Source organism: Myotis davidii, unplaced genomic scaffold, assembly GCF_000327345.1.
Source record: "Myotis davidii unplaced genomic scaffold, ASM32734v1 scaffold299, whole genome shotgun sequence".
Classification (NCBI taxonomy): domain Eukaryota; kingdom Metazoa; phylum Chordata; class Mammalia; order Chiroptera; family Vespertilionidae; genus Myotis; species Myotis davidii.
Genome location: NW_006293088.1, coordinates 2,791,183 through 2,815,037, shown reverse-complemented (window position 1 = coordinate 2,815,037; position 23,855 = coordinate 2,791,183). Strand labels below are relative to the sequence as shown.

The 23,855-nt window shown below is 45.3% G+C and overlaps 2 protein-coding genes across 2 annotated transcripts in view; one reads left to right on the top strand and one right to left on the bottom strand.

The window, feature by feature from the left end:
- Positions 1-21,625, top strand: part of SPEN (spen family transcriptional repressor) — a 63,518-nt gene extending 41,893 nt beyond the window's left edge. The window contains 11 exon segments of the mRNA XM_006766687.2: positions 473-624; positions 1,436-1,561; positions 1,912-2,025; positions 4,380-4,493; positions 5,728-5,828; positions 9,963-17,300; positions 17,302-18,094; positions 18,484-18,978; positions 19,131-19,325; positions 19,863-20,021; positions 20,437-21,625. Of these exon segments, the coding sequence (XP_006766750.2) occupies positions 473-624; positions 1,436-1,561; positions 1,912-2,025; positions 4,380-4,493; positions 5,728-5,828; positions 9,963-17,300; positions 17,302-18,094; positions 18,484-18,978; positions 19,131-19,325; positions 19,863-20,021; positions 20,437-20,568 (9,719 nt within the window). The 3' untranslated portion in view covers positions 20,569-21,625.
- Positions 21,626-22,944: 1,319 nt separating this feature from the next.
- Positions 22,945-23,855, bottom strand: part of ZBTB17 (zinc finger and BTB domain containing 17) — a 6,631-nt gene continuing 5,720 nt past the window's right edge. The window contains exons 14-16 of the mRNA XM_015565932.1: positions 23,584-23,793; positions 23,389-23,478; positions 22,945-23,309 (exon numbers count right to left, since the gene is read on the bottom strand). Coding sequence (XP_015421418.1) covers positions 23,026-23,309; positions 23,389-23,478; positions 23,584-23,793 — 584 coding nt within the window. The 3' untranslated portion in view covers positions 22,945-23,025. The remainder of the gene's footprint in view (positions 23,310-23,388; positions 23,479-23,583; positions 23,794-23,855) is intronic.

The following is a 23,855-nucleotide window of genomic DNA, read 5'->3' as shown; positions in this document are numbered from 1 at the left end:
GGACAAATGTAAAATCTTAAGTATTTCATAAAATGTTGAAAGTAAATTAAGTAATGAAGCTGGACTGATTTCAGTTGAGTTTTATGTATAGTTTATACTCCACGTTGAGAGCCTGCAACATAATTTTGGAACTTAAGATTAGGCTAAAATAATTACCATTTTTCTGGGGTTTAAAATATATTTCTGTGTTAAGTGATTATTTTTTCAACAAATCAACTTGCAGATTGAAATTCTGTCCACTATCCTATTTTAAAAATCAAAGTGTTACTTCCCCCTACTTTTGGGACAAGTTTGTTAGCCTTTGTATTCTTCTTTTGCTGTTTCTGAAGATGTGTATAATTTTTCAGATTGTATGAGTACTCAAGCCCAATGTTACTTTCTTAAATGTAGTTTCCCCCCTGTGATATATGAATATAAATACACATCAAAAACACTCTCTTCTCTTTTTACTCTGCCCCCATCCCACTTACAGAAACAGAAAGTGAAAATGAATTTCGCCCTTTGGATGAAAGGATAGATGAATTTCATCCCAAAGCAACAAGAACCCTCTTTATTGGCAACCTTGAAAAAACCACCACTTACCATGATCTTCGAAACATCTTCCAGCGCTTTGGTGAAATTGTGGTATGTTGCTTTTTACAATAAAAACAGTTTTAGGTCTTTTTCATAAGACAAAGCAAAGTTACAGATTATATTTGGAAAGATGATACTTAGATGGTGTAATGAATGTTTTTTTAATTTGTACTATCTTGCTAAAACATGATCTAGCAAAACCCATTGGAGAGTATTTATGTGTTTTTTTTTTAAAAATATATTTTATTGATTTTTTACAGAGAGAAAGGGAGAGAGATAGAGAGCCAGAAACATCAATGAGAGAGAAACATCGATCAGCTGCCCCCGCACATCTCCCACCGGGGATGTGCCCGCAACCCAGGTACATGCCCTTGACCGGAATCGAACCTGGGACCCTTCAGTCCGCAGGCTGATGCTCTATCCACTGAGCCAAACCGGTTTCGGCCAGATAGTATATTTTAAATGGCCTGTTTCTAGTAAGTCCTTCAGATACTGCAGAATTATTTTTTAGGTTTTCATAAAATAGGCTGCCTTTTCTTTACTATCATACATTTTTCTTAAAATAGGTATTATAAATTTCAAATTTTGAGTTGTAGTGCAGTTGCTCTTCTGCAGAGAGTTTCATGAGAACGATTTCATGGTTTGTGATTACAAATGCTGTTATATAGGTTTTTACACTAATTTACAGTTTCATGAAGATGTACAATTTTATCTAAGAAAATTATTTTTGGGACTATGACTATTTTGAGAAATATATACCTCATATGGACTTTATGAGGTCTATTTTTATTTATTTTCTTATTGAAAATAAATTTCTGATTACTTTTTTGTATCATTAAGTGGTATCCATTGGCCTTTTCAGGATATTGATATTAAAAAAGTTAATGGAGTTCCTCAGTATGCATTTTTGCAATACTGTGATATTGCCAGCGTTTGTAAGGCTATTAAGAAGATGGATGGGGAATACCTTGGAAATAACCGCCTTAAGGTAAAGAAATTTGCATAAATTATTGTACTGTTATGATTTTTAAGATTTGGGGGGTTTGGTTTTGTTTTGTTTGCATATGTCTTATTATTTACGTTTTCAGTAATACAGTTAGGTAACCTAAAGGTGGTACATTTCTGTATTCTCATTCTGCTATACTATAATCTAAAGTAAAGACTTGCTTATTTAGGCAGTATTACTTTTTTTAAAAAAGTTTTTACTTGATATAACCCAATGGTTTTCCACTTGAGATGTTGGTTTGACGAGATTCTTACAGAAGACAGGTTTTCTCAGAATTCTGTAGTTGAATAATTGGTGACTTTACTGACAGAAATTTCGCCTTTTATATTCAGCTGGGTTTTGGAAAGAGCATGCCTACAAACTGCGTGTGGTTAGATGGGCTTTCTGCAAATGTGTCGGATCAATATTTAACACGACATTTCTGCCGATATGGGCCTGTGATAAAGGTAGGTGGGAGGTTTTGGTATGTAGTTTAAAGCTACTTCTGACTCTCTTTTCTGGATATTCTGTCCTTTCAGTCTCAGTTTCTAGTGCCAACTTTTTCTTTTCTTCAATAACTCATACAATAAAATTCTCTTTTCTAAAATTGGCCTAGAAGGGCAGCTCATCTATATTAGCTTATGATATGAATATTTTGAAAACTACTTTGAACCAGCTGGGCTAATTAATTTTGAAATTAATGTACACAAATACTGTTAAATAGAATGTTTCTTAGAGATTTTTATAATTTTATCTCACAGTAAAATTAGACAGTCTTTTTTTTAAAATATATTTTTATTGATTGCAGAGAGGAAGGGAAGGGAGAGAAAGCTAGAAACATCAGTGATGAGAGAGACTCATTGATTGGCTGCTTCCTGCACGCCCCCCACTAGGAATCGAGCCCACAACCTGGGCATGTGCCCTAATTAAGAATCAAACCCAGGAAGAAAAAAAAAGAATCAAACCCAGGACCCTTCAGTCCACAGGCTAATGCTCTGTCTACTGAGCTAAACAGGCTAGGGCGTTTTTTTTTTTTAATGTATATTTTTATTGATTTCAGAGAGGAATGGAGAGAGAGAGAAATGTCAGTGAAGAGAGAGAATCATTGATCGACTGCCTTCTGCATGATCCACACTGGGGATTGAGCCTACAACCTAGAATTGAACCGTGACTTCCTGGTTCATAGGTCAATGGTCAACCATTGAGCCACACCAGCTGGGCAAAATTAGACAGTCTTATTACATAACTAGAGGCTTGGTGCATGAAATTCATGAACGGGTAGTGTTCTTCGGCCTGGCCAGTGATCAGGGCCAAATGGGGCCTTCCTTCCCCTGGCTTCTGGCCGGGGCCTTCCTTCGTTCTGTGCTACCCCCTGGTGGTCAGTGTATGTCATAGCGAGTGGTTGAACTCTCGAGGGGACAATTTGCATATTAGCCTTTTATTATATAGTATTGTTCATGTTCACACTAATATGTAATTAGACTTGATTTTTTTTTAATGATGATGACTTTTCAAAAAATATATACATTTCTTCATTGATTTCAGAGAGGAAGGAAGAGGGAGAGATAGAAACATCAATGATAAGAGGGAATCATTGACCAGCTGCCTCCTGCACGCCCCCTACTAAGGATCGAGACCACAGCCTGGGCATGTGCCCTTGCCGGAATCGAACCTGGGACCCTTCAGTCCGCAGGCCATTGCTCCATCCACTGAGCCAAACGGGCTAGGGCTAATGATGACTTTATCAAGACAGTCACACAACAGAATATTCATCTAATCAGTGTTTATGTAACAGACCCACAAATAAAACAGGAAAATGATCTCTGGCCCCATTCCATTATGTAAAGGTAAAGCTTTTAAAAAAGCAGATTTACACTGTGGTGGACATGTTGCATAATTTTGACATTTTTTTAAATGTAGTTTTTGTTGATTGGAGAAATACACGTTAAAGAGTGCTAGTGTAAAAAATCCAATAGCTTTAAGATGGTAGTGCCACTTACAACTAAGAGTCACTAACATTTTTTGTTGATCCAATACTCTTCACATTTTTTCTCTCTGCCAAGAGTATTGATTTTTTTTTTTTTTTTTTTTTTTAGCTAAAACTAGAATGCTTACTTAAATGTAGCAGGTTCTCAAATAACATCGTTTTGTTCCGTGTCATTTCATTATAGTGTTGATGAGATGCTGTTGGAACTTAACTCTTGTTTATAGCAGTTAACCTGTGGTAAAATTGGTTTTATTATATGTCATTTTGCTTAAAGTCACAGAACCTATCAATGTTGTTAAAGTGGGCAGTATTCAGTCAATGTGGAAAATAAAGTAAAATACAGAAAAACAAAATAAGGCATAATATACCTCAGGCCACAGTAGCCATGATTCTAAACAGTCCTTACACATTTTATTGTTTTCACTACAATATGCATAATCAGGAAAAGCCTGAAATTTTTTTCTAGAATAAAATGTATATAAGTAGCCCTAGCCAGTTTGGCTCAGCGGGTAGAGCTTCAGCCTGTTGACTGAAAGGTCCCGGGTTCAATTCCGGTCAAGGACATGTATCTTAGTTGAAGGCTTGATCCCCATGCACGAGGCAGCCAATTGATGTGTCTCTTTGTCTCTCCCACTCCACTCTCTAAAAATCAATGGAAAAATATCATTGAGTGAGGATTAACAAAAATAAAATAAGTAAATAAATAAAATGTATGTAAGTATATTTTATCTTGACAGTGTCCTTGTGACTTAGGAGTTTGTTTGGGACTGATACTGTGTCTAGTGAATGAGGTTCTTACTTTGTTGTTGTGTGTTTTTTTGTTGTTTTTTACAGGTGGTGTTTGACCGCTTAAAAGGCATGGCCCTGATTATTTACAATGAAATTGAATATGCACAGGCAGCTGTAAAAGAGACCAAAGGGAGGAAAATTGGTGGGAATAAAATTAAGGTATGTAGCATAAAGGTAAACAGAAGCAAAACAAAGTCATATTCAGATCTTGCCCCTTTTTTTGGTTTAAATGTCTTTTTATTGATTTTAGAGAGAGGAAGGGAGAGGAAGAGATAGAAACATCAGTGATGAGAGAGAATCATTGATGATGGGTTAGATTGAAATAAGTCTTTTCCAAATAATATATCAATTTTTAAAAAAAGGTATTGATGATGGATATTATATGCTTTTTAGTGACTCTGAGGCCCAGCTCTGATTGCTGGATTTAGTTGTTCTGATTATTTAATTGACAGCCTAGAATCCTGCTAGGTATCATTTCAGTTTTCCATTTTGCTTATCCCATTCCTTCTACAACCTTATAGGGTCTAACTAGCCCCTCAAATCCATATAACAAGTAATTTATTTATAATTCTTTTTTTAAAAAATATATTTTTATTGATTTCGGAGAGGAAGGAAGAGGGGAGAGAGAGATAGAAACATCAATGATGAAAGAGAATCATTGATCGGCTGCCTTCTGCACTGGGATCGAGCTAGCAACCCCTGGCATGGGCCCTTGACCGGAATCGAACCTGGCACCCTTCAGTCCACAGACTGACGCTCTATCCACTGAGCCAAACTGGTTAAGGCCCATAGTTTATTTTATGTTTTTACTATGGTTCCAGCAAATTTATGCACAACAGAGATTGCTGGATTTAGTTGTTCTGATTATTTAATTGACAGCTTAGAATCCTGCTAGGTATCATTTCAGTTTTCCATTTTGCTTATCCCACTCCTTCTAGAACCTTATAATTCTTTTTTTTTAAATATATTTTTATTGATTTCAGAGAGGAAGGGAGAGGGGAGAGAGAGAGAGGAAGAGAGAGAAACATCAACAATGAAAGAGAATTATTGATTGGCTGCCTTCTGCACTGGGATCGAGCTAGCAACCCCTGGCATGTGCCCTTGACCGGAATCAAACCTGGCACCCTTCAGTCCACAGGCTGACGCTCTATCCACTGAGCCAAACCAGCTAAGGCGAATCCTATAATTTTTTATCAAGATTTATGTAGAATTTGAGAGATTTCAGAGTAACAAAATACAGTTTGTTATGAGGGTTATTTCACTTCATTTAGGAAGATTGCTCTTTCTTGAAATAGTCTTGAGGACTATTTTGGGGAGAATTAAAAAATTTGGTAACTTTTCATTTTTTAAATCTGAAACTTGCAGATATACCTGCTATTCTTTTTTCTTTAAGGTGGATTTTGCAAATCGGGAAAGTCAGCTGGCATTTTATCACTGTATGGAAAAATCTGGCCAAGATATCAGAGACTTCTATGAAATGTTAATGGAGAGAAGGTATGTATTTAAATTATCAGCATAGTTTGATTTTTAAAAATTTTAATACATAAAATTTAGATGGGATTAAATTTTAATTTTCATTTCTTATTTCTATTCTTACTCCAAAAAACCTTTTTCCTTATATAGAAACAGGTTTATTTTTATGAGTCCTGTTTTCATGTGGCTCACGGGAGTTGGGTAACCTATCTGTATTTCTCACTGACTGCTCCTACATTTTGCCACATTAGTATAGATCATCTTGCTGTATAGTTTTGAATTAAATATAACAACATGTTGAAGTACATTATAAATTATTAAATGCCCTGTATATTTAGAAATGAGAACATCCAGGTTGTCAACATACATGTGCTTATACAATTAGTTAAAAAACAAACAACTTTCAAAAGGCTAAAGAGCTTTGTTTTAAATTCAACTCTCTTTGTTTTAAATTATTTGTGAATCAGTAATCTAAAATATATATAAATTGCTAACTTTAGCAATGTAAAAAGTAAACCTTATTTCTCTCATTAATTTTTTCAATCAATCATGGTATGTAGTTTTTGATATTTTTTCTGCTGCTTGTAAGAACCAATACTGTTCAGAATAATTTGAGATCTCACTGTCTGAATCGTGTTATTTCTGTTAGCTTAAAACTGCCCCCAAACTGATGATGATTCTTTTTTAGACTGAATATATTAAAATATCCTAACATAATGTCACCACATTCAATAGCTGATCACATTTGAAATTGGAAGCTATCATCCATATGATCAAGCTGATTGTCCAAACATGTCTATGAGATTAAGTCTTCTGGAATGTTACCACTAGATCTCTACCCCCATATATGTGTTAGACAAAAGGCTGTGTGTGAAAAATGTCTTTAGACATTCCAGTTCAAGTATAAAAGGCTCTTTGACAAGATTGAGCCAAATCCTGATCAACCAGCTAAAAACCTGTTGAATACATTCTTTTTTTTTTACTGCCTCGTCACTTCATTTTTTAAAAATATATTTTATTGATTTTACAGAGAGGAAGGGAGAGGGATAGAGAGTTAGAAACACTGATGAGAGAGAAACATCAATCAGCCGCCTCCTGCACACCCCCTACTGGGGACATGCCCGCAACCAAGGTACATGCCCCTGACCGGAATCGAACCTGGGACCCCTCAGTCCACAGGCTGACGCTCTATCCACTGAGCCAAACTGGTCAGGGCCGTCACTTCATTTTTATTTAAATCATAGAAGGTATATATTTCTTTGAGTCTTTTCCCTGTGGAATATTGTGTAGTGGTCATTGAATAACTTGGAAGGTATTTCTTTTTTAAAATATATTTCTTTTGATTTCAGTGAGGAAGGGAGAGGGAACGATGGAAACATCAATGATGAAAGAGAATCATTGATTGGTTGCCTCCTATATGCCTCCTACTGGGGATTGAGCCTGCAGTTCTGGCATGTGCCCTGACCAGAAATCGAACCGTGACCTCCTGGTTCATAGGTTGATGCTCCACCACTGAGTCGCACCAGCCGGGCAGCTTAGAAGGTTTTTAATCCCCACCCTAGGATATGTTTTTTTATTGGTTTTGGAGAGATAGAGAAACATTGGTGTGAGAGAGAAACATTGGTTGCCCCCTGTAGTGCCCCAACCAGGGATCGAACCTGCAACCTAGGTATGTGCAACTTTTTTGGTATATGGGACAATGCTCCAATCATCTGAACCACCCAGCTGGGTCCTTAACTTGGAAAGCTTTTAAATGCAAAATGTCTCCCACAGCCAAATTCCCAAAAGTTCACCCTTCTGCATGCCCTCTACTGGGGATTGAGTCCACAACCTGGGCATATGCCCTGACCTGGAATTGAACCCATCACCTTCAGATGCATGGGACCATGCCCAACCAACTGAGCCATACCAGCCAGGGCAAAGCTTAACCTTCTTGATGGTTTTTCGCTAGTAGTTTGGAATCTACATTCCAAAAGATAAAAAATCAGCAGTCCTCCAGAACCTTAGTCTTGATACAAGGCTTTTCTTTGTCAGGTGTGTGTGTGTGTGTGTGTAAGAGAGAGAGAAAGAGGAGAGAGAGCGCGCGCATAGGCACACACGTATGCATACATATGCAAGAGAATGTATGTATATGTAGAGACAGAAAAGTTTTTTATCCTGGCTCAGTTTGAAGTTATCATTAACTGGAGGCCCGGTACATGAAAATTCATGCACTGGAGGGGGGCTCCCTCAGCCCGGCCTGCCCCCTCTCATGGTCCAGGAGCCCTCAGGGTTGGGAAGCAACCCGGAGATCAGGGGAAGGAGACACCTCCATCACACCTCTGCTGCTGCCACTGCCAGCAGCGCAAGCCTCGGGTGGCCCTGGGCAGCTGGAGGGCTGAGGGGACTGGGCGCTGCCATCTTGTGGCTGTGGGCGCCGCCATCTTTGAGGGCATGGCATTCAATTAGCATAGTCCCTCCTTATTGGCTGTGGGCACCGCCATCTTTGTGACAGTGTGAGGGCCAATTAGCATATTACCTCTTTATTAGATAGGATACTTCAAGTGCTAACAGGAATTCTTACCCATAATTGAGTGGAAAGTGTTGGTGGTCTACTGGTACCTAACACATAAAAAAATCCATTAAGATCCTCTGTGTGTACATTAAATATTTTTCAAAGAACAGTATCTTGTGAGGTTGGATAATATTGTGTGGATGTTAATTTTTATTTTTTAAATATATTTTTATTGATTATAGAGAGGAAGGGAGAGGGGAGGGATGGAAACATCAATGACGAGAGAAAACCACTGCTAGGCTGCCTCCTGCATGCTCCCCACTGGGCATGTGCCCTTGACCCGAGTCAAACCTGAGTCTCTTCAGTCCACCAGCTGACGCTCTATCCACTGAGCCAAACCAGCTAGGACTGGATGTTAATTTTTATATATTACTACTTAAATTCACTTATTTTACTGATGATCTGATTCCAGCTTTTTTCTTTGATTCTTACCCATGGTTATTTAATCCCTGTTGAATGGAGTTTATAGTATCTACCAAAGTAGGAAGTGGGAGGGTGTGGGCTTCACTGTGAACTAGTTTTGCCTCATTTGGTTTCAGATGGCAGTGCTTATGGAAAATTAGAAGTCAAGGAAAGTAGTCCAGAGGTGGAGGATGCTTGAGTAGAACTTAGTGGTCTTTGCTTTTGCCATAGAGTTGAAGGTAGTCATCTCACTGAATAGTTGATTCATGCAATGAAAAAAATGCTTTACCTCTAATGATAGTTTAGCTCAGGAGTGCAAATGATGTCCCATTTGCATAAGGGCTTGCAGTTTAAAAGTAGTATTTCACTTATTCCCTCAAATACTATGTCAGGAACATAGTATATTTGTTTCTCAAGTTGTAGTAAGAATATCTTTTGGCAGAAAAGTAATTATAAAAGACTTAGAAATGTGGGGACATGATACCCCTTAATGCTGGTGCTTATTAAAAACCACAATACCACCCTAACTGGTTTGGCTCAGTGGATAGAGCGTCGGCCTGTGCACTCAAGGGTCCCAGGTTTGATTTCAGTCAAGGGCATGTACCTTGGTTGCAGGCACATCCCCAGTAAGGGAGTGTGCAGGAGGCAGCTGATTGATGTTTCTCTCTCATCGATGTTTCTAACTCTCTATCCTTCTCCTTTCCTCTCTGTAAAAAATCAATTATATATAAAAACCCCACAGTACCAAATAATAAAGGAATAAAATGGGTTGAACTACTGCTATTCAATAGAAATATAATGTAAGCTACATCTATGGTTTTAAATTTTCTAATAACCACATAAAAAAGTTAAAAGAAAAAGTGCAATTTTATTTAACTCAGTATATCTAAAATATATTATCATTTCAACATATAATCAAGTTAAAAAATTACTGAAGTATCTTTCCTTTTTTTAAAAAAAACTGAATCTATCAATGTCAGTGGGTATTTTACATTCCCATGTCAATTCAGGCTAGCCACATTCCAAGTTCTCAGTAGTCAGACGTGGCTAGTGCCAACAGTATTGAACATTACAGGTCTAATGACTAAATAATGGCAAAGATTATTAGAAGCAGGACTTTGTAATCTTATATGTATGCTTTAATGTATAAATGACAAGGAAACAAAAGAATGAAATATTTTTTTGTTTGTTTTTGGCAGAGAGGAACGAAGGGGATCTTATGATTATAGCCAAGATCGCACATATTATGAGAATGTCCGTACTCCAGGCACATATGCTGAGGATTCTAGACGGGACTATCCAGCTCGAGGGAGAGAATTTTATTCAGAATGGGAAACTTACCAAGGAGACTATTATGAATCTCGCTATTATGATGATCCTCGGGAATACAGGGATTACAGAAGTGATCCTTATGAACAAGATATTCGGGATTACAGTTACAGGCAACGGGAACGAGAAAGAGAACGCGAAAGATTTGATCCTGACCGGGACAGAGACCATGAGAGGAGGCCAATTGAACGCAGTCAGAGTCCGGTGCACCTGCGGCGCCCACAGAGTCCTGGAACATCTCCCTCACAGTCAGAGAGATTACCAAGTGATTCTGAGAGGAGGGTTTATAGCCGGTCCTCAGACCGGAGTGGAAGCTGTAGCTCACTTTCCCCTCCAAGATATGATAAACTTGACAAACCTCGTTTGGAACGTTATACAAAAAATGAAAAGACAGATAAAGAACGAACTTTTGATCCTGAGAGAGTGGAAAGAGAGAGACGCTTAATAAGGAAGGAGAAAGTGGAAAAGGACAAAACTGACAAGCAGAAACGAAAAGGAAAAGTTCATTCTCCTAGTTCCCAATCTTCAGAAACAGACCAAGAAAATGAAAGAGAACAGAGCCCTGAAAAATCAAGGAGTTTTAATAAACTGAGCAGAGAGAAAGCTGACAAAGAAGGAATAGCAAAAAACCGCTTAGAACTCATGCCTTGTGTGGTTTTGACTCGAGTGAAAGAAAAAGAGGGGAAGGTGATTGACCACACTCCATTGGAAAAGCTGAAAGCCAAGCTTGATAATGACACTGTTAAGTCTTCTGCCATAGATCAGAAACTGCAAGTTTCTCACATGGAGCCTGCAAAATCTGACTTATCTAAACTGGAATCTGTCAGAATGAAAGTGCCAAAGGAAAAGGCACTTTCAAGCCACATAGAAGTGGTAGATAAGGAAGGCCGACTTAAAACCCGGAAGCACCTAAAACCAGAGCAGTCTGCTGATGGGGTAAGTGCTGTGGATTTGGAGAAGCTGGAAGCAAGGAAAAGGCGTTTTGCAGATTCCAATTTGAAAGCAGAAAGGCAAAAATCAGAAGTCAAGAAAAGTAGTCCAGAGATGGAGGATGCTCGGGTGCTTTTAAAAAAGCAGCTTGACACGCCATCTAAAGATGTCATTCTGTTGAAGGAAGGAGAGTCTGAGAGAAAGCCCACGAGGAAAGAAATTCTTAAAAGAGACTCTAAAAAAATCAAACTAGACAGACTTAATGCTGTTCCCAGCCCCAAAGACTGTCAGGAACTTGTCAGTATTTCTGTTGGGACTAGCTCAAGACCCATCTCAGACCTGCAAGCAAGGCTTGGAGAACCAGTAGGTGAATCTGTGGAAAATCAAGAAATCCAGTCAAAAAAACCTACTCCCTCCAAACCACAGCTCAAACAGCTGCAGTTATTAGATGAGCAAGGACCAGAGAGAGAAGATGTTAGGAAAAACTATTGCAGTCTTCGTGATGAAGCACTTGAATGTAAATCAGGCCAAGAGAAACCACATTCAGCAAATACTGAAGAAAAAATTGGCATTGATATTGATTACACGCAGAGTTATCGAAAACAAATGGAGCAGAGTCGTAGAAAACAGCAGATGGAGATGGAAATAGCCAAGTCTGAGAAGTTTGGCAGTCCTAAAAAAGATGTAGATGACTATGAAAGGCGTAGTCTTGTTCATGAGGTAGGTAAACCCCCTCAAGATGTCACTGATGATTCGCCGCCCAGCAAAAAGAAAAGGATGGATCATGTTGATTTTGATATCTGCACCAAGAGAGAGAGGAATTACAGAAGTTCACGCCAAATCAGCGAAGATTCTGAAAGGACTGGTTGTTCTCCCAGTATCCGACATGGTTCCTTCCATGAGGAAGATGACCCCATAGGCTCTCCTAGGCTAATGTCAGTAAAAGGGTCTCCTAAAGTAGATGAAAAGGGACTCCCTTATTCTAATATGACAGTCAGAGAAGAATCCTTAAAATTTAATCCTTACGATTCCAGCAAGAGAGAACAGATGGCAGACATGGCCAAAATAAAACTGACTGTCTTGAATTCTGAAGATGAACTAAATCAGTGGGACTCGCAAATGAAGCAAGATGCCAGCAGATTTGATGTGAGTTTCCCAAACAGCATAATTAAGAGGGACAGCCTTCGAAAGAGGTCTGTACGTGACTTAGAACCTGGTGAGGTGCCTTCTGATTCTGATGAAGATGTTGAACACAAATCCCACTCACCCAGAGCGTCAGCATTATATGAAAGTTCTCGATTATCTTTTTTATTGAGGGATAGAGAAGACAAACTACGTGAGCGAGATGAAAGATTCTCTAGTTCTTTAGAAAGGAACAAATTTTATTCTTTTGCATTGGATAAGACAATCACCCCAGACACTAAGGCTTTGCTTGAAAGAGCTAAATCCCTCTCTTCATCTCGAGAAGAAAATTGGTCTTTTCTTGATTGGGACTCTCGATTTGCTAATTTTCGAAACAACAAAGATAAAGAAAAAGTTGACTCTGCTCCAAGACCTATTCCATCTTGGTACATGAAAAAGAAGAAAATTCGGACTGATTCAGAAGGAAAAATTGATGATAAAAAAGATGATCATAAAGAAGAAGAACAGGAAAGGCAAGAATTATTTGCTTCTCGTTTTTTACATAGCTCAATCTTTGAACAAGATTCCAAGCGCTTACAGCACCTAGAGAGAAAAGATGAGGAATCTGACTTCGTTTCTGGTAGGTTATATGGGAGGCAGACATCTGATGGAGTGAACAGCACAACTGATTTGATTCAAGAGCCAGTAGTTCTTTTCCATAGCAGATTTATGGAACTCACACGAATGCAACAGAAAGAAAAAGAAAAAGACCAAAAACCTAAAGAGGCTGAGAAACAGGAAGATACAGAAGATCATCCCAAGACCCCAGAATCTGCTTCTGAGAATAAAGAGTCAGAACTGAAAACACCATCTTCGACTGGGCCTCCTTGTGTCACTGTTTTAACTCCAGAGTCGGCATCATTGCCACTGGAGAAGACAGCCGGTGATAAAACAGGAGAGCTGCTTTCGGTGACCGAAGAGAAGACCATGGAGCCAGCCTCTGTCTCAGAAGAAGCAAAACCTGCATCTGAACTGGTTCCCCTTGCTGTGGAACAACCTGAACAGGCAGACTTGCCCCCAGGAGTAGATGCCGAGAAGGATGCTGCCGGGACTCCTTTAGTTGGAGAAAGTTCATCAGTTGACCAGCTGCCTTATCTGGATGCCAAGCCTCCAACTCCTGGGGCCTCATTTTCCCATGCAGAGATCAGTGGGGACCCAGAACCTGACAATACCCAACCACTTTCAAAACCGACTCAGAAGCCTAAGGAAACTGATGAGCCAAAAGTAGACAAGCCAGACCCTACTGCTAGTGTTGAGCCCATTGCAAATCAGAAAGCTGAAGTTGTTGCTGAGGTTCAGCCTCAAGCTTCCGAAGGTGTAGAGGTTGAACCTCCAGTTGCTACAAAAGATAAAAAGCCAAACAAAAGCAAACGTTCCAAGACCCCCATGCAGGCAGCTGTAGCAAGTATTGTGGAGAAGCCTGTCACAAGGAAGAGTGAGAGGATAGACCGGGAAAAACTCAAGAGGTCCAATTCTCCTCGGGGAGAAGCCCAGAAGCTCTTAGAGTTGAAGATGGAGGCCGAGAAGATTACAAGGGCTGCCTCTAAAAACTCAGCCACGGACACTGAACACCCTGAGCCAAGTTTGCCCCTCAGCCGAACCAGGCGCCGGAATGTAAGGAGTGTCTATGCAACCATGGGTGACCACGAAAGCCGCTCTCCAGTCAAGGAGCCCATCGAGCAACCGAGAGTGACCAGGAAGAGATTGGAGCGGGAGCTTCAGGAGGCTGTGGCAGTTCCTACTACCCCTCGGAGGGGAAGGCCTCCAAAAACACGCCGTCGAGCTGAAGAAGAAGAGGAGACTGAAGTGAAAGAGCCAGTTGAAACACTTAAACCAGCTGAGGGATGGAGATCCCCACGGTCCCAAAAATCAGTAGCTGCTGGTGGCCCACATGGGAAAAGGGGGAAAAATGAACCTAAAGTTGATGTTGAACATACTGAGACCACCACTGAGGTGAGTCCCCAAGTAAATGTGAAAGAAAATAATACAAAACCTAAGACTGATAAAGAAGCAGCAGGAAGTGAATCGAAAAGAGACAAAAAAGAAATTGGCACAGACAAAACTCCACTTGAAACCCCCCCAGTTGAAGTGGTAGAGAAAAAAACAGCCCCTGAAAAAAATTCCAAATCAAAGAGAGGAAGATCTCGAAACTCTAGGTCAGCAGTGGACAAATCTGCAAATTTGAAAACCGTAGAGGCCAGTGTAAGTCCCATTGTGGCTCTGGGCCCTGCAGGGCTGGCTGTGGAGAAAGAAGCTGGGGTTGTGGCAGTCTCCCCTGAAAAGAGTGGGAGTCCACCCAAGGAGGGTCTTTCATCCCAGGTGAACTGTGATCCAGCTGGTCCAGACAAGGAGCCAGAGAAGGAAGATCTGTCTGCCCCTAAGCTGTCCCCAGAAGCAAATCAGTTAGCCAAGCAGATGGAGCTGGAGCAGGCCGTGGAGAACATCGAAAAGCTCACTGAAACCTCTGCCTCCGCGGCTTTCAAGGCAGCAGCCACAGATGCACCAGAGGGCCTTTCCACAGAGGACAGGGACAAGCCTGCACACCAAGCGAGCGAAACAGAACTGGCTGCGGCCATTGGCTCCATCATCAATGATATTTCTGGGGAGCCAGAAAACTCCCCAGCACCTCCACCTTACCCTGCAGAATCTCAGACAGACCTGCAGCCCCACTCACAAGAGCTGCAGACTCCTGAGGTGGGAATGGAGCCTGAGACCAATGAGGCTGGGTCTGGCGTCTGGGAAACTGAGGCTACTACAGAATCTTCTGGCCCACAAGTCAGTGCCCCTAACCCTTCCGCAGGCCCAGCAGATACCAAGGAAGTTGGAGGGAATAGCAGTGAAACTCCCCACCCAGTGCTGGAAACTAAGGGATCAAAAGAAGCTGAAGTGGCTCTCCCTCGGAAAGACAAAGGGCGCCATAAAACTAGATCACGCCGCAAACGGAATACAAACAAGAAAACGGGGGCTACTGCAGAGACCCGTGTCTCACAACCCAACCAAGTTCAAAGCAATAATCCTGCCACAAATGAGGGGACAGTGGTACAACCCCCAGAAGCTCCGCAAGAAGAAAAGCAGAGTGAAAAGCCCCAGGTCACTCCTCCGGAGACATGTGCTTCTGACCCAAGCGAGACTCCATCCAGGGAAAATTTGTCCCAAGAAAGCAGTGTTGAAGAAAAGACTCCAACCAAAAGGACTGTGCTCCCAGACCCTCTCCCTCCCTCCCAGCCAGTATTGGTGGACAGTGAGCCCCAAGCCAGATTCAAGGTGCATTCCATCATTGAAAGTGATCCAGTGACCCCACCCAGTGATTCAAGCATACCTACCCCCACAATTCCTTCTGCAACTGCAGCAAAGCTCCCACCCCCACTGACCTCTGGGGGGATCCCACACCAGAGTCCCCCTACTAAGGTGACAGAGTGGATCACAAGACAGGAGGAACCTCGGGCTCAGTCCACCCCATCTCCAGCTCTTCCCCCAGACACAAAAGCCTCTGACATTGACACCAGCTCCAGTACACTGAGAAAGATTCTCATGGACCCCAAGTATGTATCTGCCACAGGCATCACTTCCACGAGTGTCACGGCTGCCATTGCAGAGCCTGTCAGTGCTGCCCCTTGTCTGCATGAGGCACCAGCCCCTCCAGCTGAACTTAAACAGCCTCTTTTAGAAGAACAACCAGGAGCTCCAGTAACTAGTGCTTCTGACACCCAGGCCTCAGAGGCTGCAGTGGCCACTGATAAAGAAAAGGGGGCTCCAGTCATTGCTCCCAAAATTACTTCTGTTATTAGCCGGATGCCTGTCAGCATTGATTTGGAGAATTCACAAAAGATAACTCTGGCAAAACCAGCTCCTCAAACCCTGACTGGTCTGGTGAGCGCCCTGACCGGCCTGGTAAATGTCTCCTTGGTCCCAGTGAATGCACTGACTGGCCCAGTGAATGCCCTGAAAGGCCCTGTGAAGGGCTCAGTGACGACACTGAAAGGTTTGGTGAACACTTCTGCTGGCCCCGTCAATGTCCTAAAGGGGCCAGTAAATGTTCTGACAGGGCCAGTGAACGTTCTCACCACTCCGGTGAATGCTACTGTGGGCACAGTGAACACTGCCACAGGTGTGGTGAATGCCGCTTCGGCTGCAGTGAGCGCTACAGCGGCTGCAGTGAGCGCCTCAGCGGGTACAGTGACAGTCACAGCAGGTGCAGTGACTGCTGCGTCTGGTGTTGTGACTGCCACCACAACAGGTGCATTGACTGTGGCAGGTGCCATGATTGCACCACCAGCAAAGTGCAAGCAGAGGTCGAGCTCTAACGAAAACACTCGGTTCCACCCGGGGTCTATGTCTGTGATTGACGAGCGTCCAGCAGACTCGGGCTCTGGAGCTGGGCTGCGTGTGAACACTTCTGAAGGGGTTGTGCTCCTGAGCTATTCAGGGCAGAAGACTGAAGGCCCACAGCGGATCAGCGCCAAGATCAGCCAGATCCCCCCAGCGAGTGCCATGGACATTGAATTTCAACAGTCGGTATCCAAGTCCCAGGTCAAACCTGATTCTGTTGCACCATCACAGCCACCACCCAAAGGCCCTCAGACTCCTTCAGGCTATGCAAATGTGGCCACCCACTCTACTCTAGTGCTAACTGCCCAGACATATAATGCATCTCCGGTGATTTCATCTGTTAAAGCCGACCGTCCTTCCTTGGAGAAGTCTGAGCCCCTTCACCTCTCTGTGTCCACCCCTGTCACCCAGGGTGGCACAGTGAAGGTTCTCACCCAGGGCATAAACACATCCCCAGTGCTGGTTCACAACCAGTTGGTTCTCACCCCAAGCATAGTTACCACTAATAAAAAGCTTGCTGACCCTGTCACTCTCAAAATAGAGACTAAGGTCCTTCAGCCGGCTAACCTGGGGTCTGCTCTCACTCCCCACCACCCTCCTGCTCTGCCCAGCAAACTGCCTGCAGAAGCAAACCACATCACCTCAGGGCCCAGCACCCCAACAGATCGAACTATCTCCCATCTGGCCGCCACAAAGCCAGACGCACATTCTCCTCGACCCAGTGGGCCTGCTCCATCTCTTTTCCCAAGGGCATGCCACCCCAGCAGGACCATCTGTTCCTCAGTTCATCTCCAGCATACACCCAGAGCAGTCTGTCATCATGCCACCCCACAGCATCACCCAGACTGTCTCCCTTAGTCATCTGTCCCAGGGTGAAGTGAGAATGAACACGCCCACACTGCCTAGCATCACCTACAGCATCCGGCCAGAGGCACTTCACTCACCTCGGGCCCCTCTGCAACCCCAGCAAATAGAGGTCAGGGCCCCACAGCGGGCAGGCACGCCCCAGCCAGCCACAGCTGGTGTGTCCTCCCTGGCCTCCCAACACGCTCCAGAGGAAGAAGTGCATTATCACCTCCCTGTTGCTCGAGCCGCAGCCCCTGTGCAGTCGGAAGTACTGGTCATGCAGTCCGAGTACCGACTGCACCCATACACTGTGCCCCGGGACGTGAGGATCATGGTGCACCCTCATGTGACAGCAGTCAGTGAGCAGCCCCGGGCAGCAGATGGTATAGTGAAGGTGCCACCAGCCAGCAAGCCCCCTCAGCAGCCTGGGAAAGAAGCTGCCAAGATGACAGATGCCAAAGCAGCCCCTGCCCCTCACAGCGAGGCCCGAATCCTTACAGTCACCCCCGGCAACCAGCTCCAAGGGCTGCCTCTGAGCCCACCTGTGGTGGTGACCCATGGGGTGCAGATCGTACACTCCAGTGGCGGGGAGCTGTTTCAGGAGTACAGATGCGGGGATATCCGCACCTACCATGGCCCGGCTCAGCTCACTCACACTCAGTTTCCTGCCACCACCTCCATCGGCCTGCCTTCCCGGACCAAGGTTCCCACTCAGGTGAGCACTACAAATCAGCCTTCTAGTGCAAACAGTGATTCAGGTGCTAGTGGTTCCTAAAGTGTGTCATTCTTTTTGTGGGTTTAAAGAGAAACTTGCTAAATTTCAGGGATCAGATCACAGCACAGAGAGCTTAAGGACACGGGAAGGAGCTCTTTGTGGGGAGGGAGGGAGGGAACACGTTACCTCCTCTTACCAGAACCCTCAATCTTGAGCCCCAGAATGCATCACCAACTGGTTAAAGTGTCGTGTCCCCCCCCTCCTCAGCCTAGCTGAGAGGAGATGCTCATAGTTGACTCTTGCTGGGGCCAAAGGCCAGTAGGTTGAGGGCTGGGTGTTGTTCATAACAGACTGTCACCTTGTCCCTATCTCTTCCTGCCCAACTCTAGGGTCCCCCTCCTGAAAGTGAGCCTTTGCAGCCCACTCAACCTGTGCCGTCTACACAGCCTGCCCAGCAGCCTGTGCTGTCCACACAGCCTGTCCAGCCCACGCAGCCCTCACAGCTTAGCCAGCCACCAAGCAGCAAGATGCCTCAGGTCTCCCAGGAGGCGAAAGGGACCCAGACAGGAGTAGAACAGCCTCGCCTCCCAACCGTACCTGTGAACAGACCAGCTGAGCCTCATGTCCAGGTTCAGAGGACCCAGACAGAAACAAGCCAGATCTCCTATCCCTCCCCTGTATCTGTCTCCATGAAGCCTGACCTTCCGGGCCCTCTCCCTGCCCAGGCTGCCCCAAAGCAGCCATTGTTTGTCTCCACAACCTCGGGCCCTAGCACCCCTCCAGGATTGGCTCTGCTGTACACTGAAGCCCAGCCCTCCCCCAAACAAGATTCCTCTCCACACTTGACTTCCCAGAGGCCTGTGGATATGGTCCAGCTTCTGAAGGTAAGTCTGGGAGGGGCCCCCCCACTGCTCCTCTCCAAGCTTGGTGCTGTGGTAAATGTCCTAAGATCCCCACTTGATTTAGCACAGTAAGCCTGCTGCCTAGAGCCATGTCCAGGCATGAGCTCACTTCCTGTTTGTTTTCCCTTGAACAGAAGTACCCCATTGTGTGGCAGGGCCTCCTGGCCCTCAAGAATGACACAGCTGCTGTGCAGCTCCACTTTGTCTCTGGCAACAATGTCCTGGCCCATCGGTCTCTACCCCTCTCTGAAGGAGGCCCTCCCCTGAGGATTGCCCAGAGGATGCGGCTGGAGGCCTCACAGCTGGAAGGGGTTACCCGAAGGATGACGGTAAGATGGGGCCCGGGTGAGCAGCTGCCCCACCCAGGGATATAAGGTGTGGGTGGCCCCCAGCCGCCTATCTCATTATGGGCTGCAGCAACGGCATTCTTAGTGCAGATGGTACTGGGCATGTTCTCTCTCCTCAGAGTGTAAAATGCCTCTAGCCCAGCTGTGGGCAAACTACGGCGGCCGTTTGAAATGAATAAAACTTGAAAAAAAAGACTGTACCCTTTTATGTAATGATGTTTACTTTGAATTTATATTAGTTCACACAAACACTCCATCCATGCTTTTGTTCCGGCCCTCTGGTCCAGTTTAAGAACCCATTGTGGCCCTCGAGTCAAAAAGTTTGCCCACTCCTGCTCTAGACATAAAACAAGGCTTTTTTTTCATTCAACATTTTAGGGGTGGACTTTCAGGTCATTTCAGAGGTGGGAGCTTTTGTGGACATAGGAGCCAAACCCCCTGGATTGGACAGGCCTCTGTGTGTTGTGAGGAGGCCTCTGTGTGTTGTGAGGAGGCCCCTGACAGTTGCCTCTGTCCCAGGTGGAGTCAGAGTACTGTCTGCTGCTGGCTTTGCCCTGTGGCCGTGACCAAGAGGATGTCGTAAGCCAGACCGAATCCCTCAAGGCTGCCTTCATCACCTATCTACAGGCCAAGCAGGCGGCGGGGATCATCAATGTTCCTAACCCTGGCTCCAATCAGGTCAGCTCCCTGCCCAGTGTCCTTCCTCGGTGCACACAGTGGGGGTGGTCATGCAATTTGACTGATCTGGTGGCATGGCCCACTAGTGCAGCCAGAGCAGTTCAGGAGTTTCTCAGAGGTGGGCAAAGGGCATTCTGGTTCGAGGTAATAAGCAGTGTCTGGGTGGGGCCATTGTTGCCCATCCTGGAGACAATCAAGGGACAGCTGATACAGCAGGTTTGTCTTTAGCCTAATGATATAGAAGGGGGTCGCAGGAAATTAGTTCATGTTAGTTTTCTGACAAAGCCACAGAGACTTAGCTGGTTAGGGAACTGACTCAACCTGGCTTTCTGCGTTGGGCCTGTCCAGAGGAATGGCAGTGGGGTTGGTGATGTGAAGAGGGGGGTCCCACTTACACTCTTGTCCTCTTCTCCAGCCTGCCTACGTGCTGCAGATCTTCCCACCCTGCGAGTTCTCGGAGAGTCACCTGTCCCGTCTGGCCCCTGACCTTCTGGCCAGCATTTCCAACATTTCTCCCCACCTCATGATTGTCATTGCCTCTGTGTGAGCCACTGGTCGGTCAACGACTCAGTGTATTTTCCCGAGGCTCTGCAGCAAACACACACACAGGACAACCCAGCCAAGTGGAGGAAGAAGCTGCCGAAGGGGACAGACTCCACTGCCAGACGGCCAGCCTTGCCCTCCTGGCCTGCCGGCCCAGCTCAGGCGGACAGACCCCTCTGGGCAGTGGTGCTGCTACTATGTATGTTTACAAGACATTTAGCCCAAGGACAGACCACCAACCGATGGACTTGCAGACACCTTGGGGCTGGGTTTCTCCTCTTTTTGGAGAAAAGGAACAGGGCAGTGGAATTAAATTTTTTTGTTTTTGTTTTTAAGAAACAAGAAAACAGAACTGCCTTTGCACTAAATTAGTGACTGGACTTTTGCATAGTGAAGACAGGCTGTGGCACTCTGGACATCTTGGTGTATGTGAACACACGTCACAGACTCAACGCAGGACTTCAAACTGCTGCTGAAACCTTGGGGTCAAGGAACATTTCATTGGGTTTGTCCCCATCTCCCCCCTTCTCCTTGCTCATCTGGCTGTCATCTTTCTTAATTCTCTTGCCACCACCATCTGATTCACCCAGGATGTACAGCTTACAATCGAAACGAAGAGCAAACCGAAGGATTTTCTGTCGGTGGGATATGCAGAACTTGGGATGTGTGTATATATAAATATATAATATATATAAATATATATAATACTGACTTAAAAAATCAAATCCCCCTGACATACATTTTTTTTAATCTGTGCCAAAAATGTGTTTTAAGAGAAAAATCTTATTTTCATACTCAGACTTTGTATTGTCACTCATTTGTATAAGTGCGCTTCGTTACAGCCGGGCCCTGCCCCTGCGATCTGAAAGTGTGTGTGTGTTTCTCTCTCTCTCTCTCTCTCTTACACACACACACACACACTGCAAAAAGACTGGCTTCCCTCTTCTTATGTGACCTTGACCTCTCCCCACAACTTCCTAACACCTATTAATTTATGAAACTGTTTTTCTCAGCGCAGTTTTGTTTTGTGTGTCCATTGGATTACAAACTTTATTAAAAAATACAAAACATGTCAAGTGTGGATGTAATTGTCACTAGGGTGGGAGGACCAACAAATGTCCTTGGCTTATGGGAGTAGCTAGCCCTCATCCCACTTTTGCCTTCTTTCAGTCTGTATAGGGGACCTATTTCCAATCTACCACTTTAACCCTCCAAGGATCATTTTATCTTGTATAAAACAGATCTTTGTCACAGACCGAACTTTTCTCAGTGCTGTGGTGCTGTAAAGACCTGTGATATTTCAAGGCTCTGATTGGTTCTGGATAATGTGGAAGGCACTACAGGTAAAACCACCGCCATGCACACTCAAACAACTTGAGCAAGCGTTGGTGTCTTGACTCTTCACCCTTCCTCCTCTGGGTGTGGTACAGGCGAGCCCTGCAGCAGCAGTGACACAGCCTGGCGGAACAGTATTCCTGACAGGAAGATGGGGTGGTGGGCCAGGCTTCCCCTACAAGCTGAGGAATTGGGCAGGGACGGGAACACGGAACGCAGTGTTGGTGTCTCACTTGCAATATCCATGGGGCTCCTCCAAAGACCTATACTTTTGGTGCAAGAAGTTACTATCTCTGAGTAAGGGATGACGGCTGCTGGGGGGAAATTGTATGGAAAGGGCAGAGATGGCATCTCACGTTTCCCTGTCGTGTCCCCCCAGCCTCTGCTTCTGCTTAGTTTAAGCAGTGCTGTGTCTCTCATCTCCCCATCAAAGCTCCTAGCTGTTCATTGTTCCTCCAGGCCCTCACCTGGTGGGAGAGACTATTGATTCAAGGCAAGTACATATTCCCAAAAGATGGTACTGGCTTGGCCACGATCCACAGTAAGGTTACTGTGAAGTCAGTGTAGAGCCCTTCTGCTTCCCCAAACCCAACGAAACAGGGATATGGCCTATTGGGCCTGGTTCTCTCTGCCTACCTTGTTGCTCTGGCTGAATGGCCCGAGCTGGGCTCTCTGGGTTGCCTGGATCCTGGTAAGTAGTGTGGCCAGCCTCTGCTGGCCCAGCTCCCAACCCCCAGGCAGAGGGGGAGCAGCTCCATGGCAGAGAAGAAAGTTGGGATCCTCATGGTGAACAGGTGAGAAGCTTCCAAAGAGAAGATTGGTTGAGGGGGTGGGGTGCATGGAGCCTTGCACCCTGACTTGGGCAAAGCAGCCAGCTTGCTTCTAAACAGGTCCCAGGGCTCCAGTCCCATTCCGCAGAAGGGACAGCCTGGCTTTCCCAAGAAGCAGGTCTGTGCCGACTGGTTCTTGGGTAGAGCAGCCTTTTGGGGCATCCGCCACAGCTGCCAGCTCCCCTCCCCACCCCCACAGGGAGCTGTAGGCAGCATTAGAAAATAATCAGATTTATTCTCTCTAGGGAATGGGGCCGCCCATCCTTAAATAAACAGTCAGGAGGAGGGATGCCTGCTCACTCGGCAGGCGGTGGACATTCTGGGGCTGTGTGGGGTGTCTCTGCCAGAGCAGGCTGGCTGTCAGCCCCATCCCGAGGGCGGAAGACCAGTTCCCCAGTCTGCAACACCTGCCCGGCTGGCCACGTGCTGCCTGACCCGTACTGCTGATAGAAGTCCGCATCCGTCTGGAACATAACCAGTGCCTGTGCAGTGTGGATCCGCACATGCTGGGCCAGGCTGTTGGCATCCAGGAACTTGTCCCCACAGGAGTCACAGGCATAGAGGATATGAGTGTTGGGGTCTGTGGGAGGTGGGGGCCACAGTCAGGATGCGAAGGACCCTCCACCAGCTTTCACCCCTGGTCAGCCCTTCTCACTCACCTTCTTCCTGTACTTGCTTCACAGCTTTGCTGATCTCGGCTTTAAGCACTTCCGTCTCGTCAGCAGTCACTGCAGCCCCCACTGGTACCACTGTGGGCAGAATCAGCAGGGCCTAAGGCCAGAGGCACCTGCCCCTTCATTGCCAACCCAGAGGCAAACTGCTTGTGACCACCCTCTGCTGCCCACAGCCCGCACCTGTGAGCTGAGTGACGGCTGTTGCCGCCAGTGCCTCGGTGGCCAGCGTAACCATGTCATCCACAGTGACTACGCTGACCTCACCACCCTCCTCTGGCTCCAGGATTTTGATGCCTGCCTTGCCCTGGTGCACGGTCTTCACATGGGAACGAAGGTTGTCCACGCGGTTGAAGCCGCGACCGCACTTGTCACAGAGGTAAGGCTTCTCTCCTGGGGGGGGAGGCAAGGTTCTCTCCTGCCATTGGGGGAGGGGGGAGGACCTGTGGCCTCCA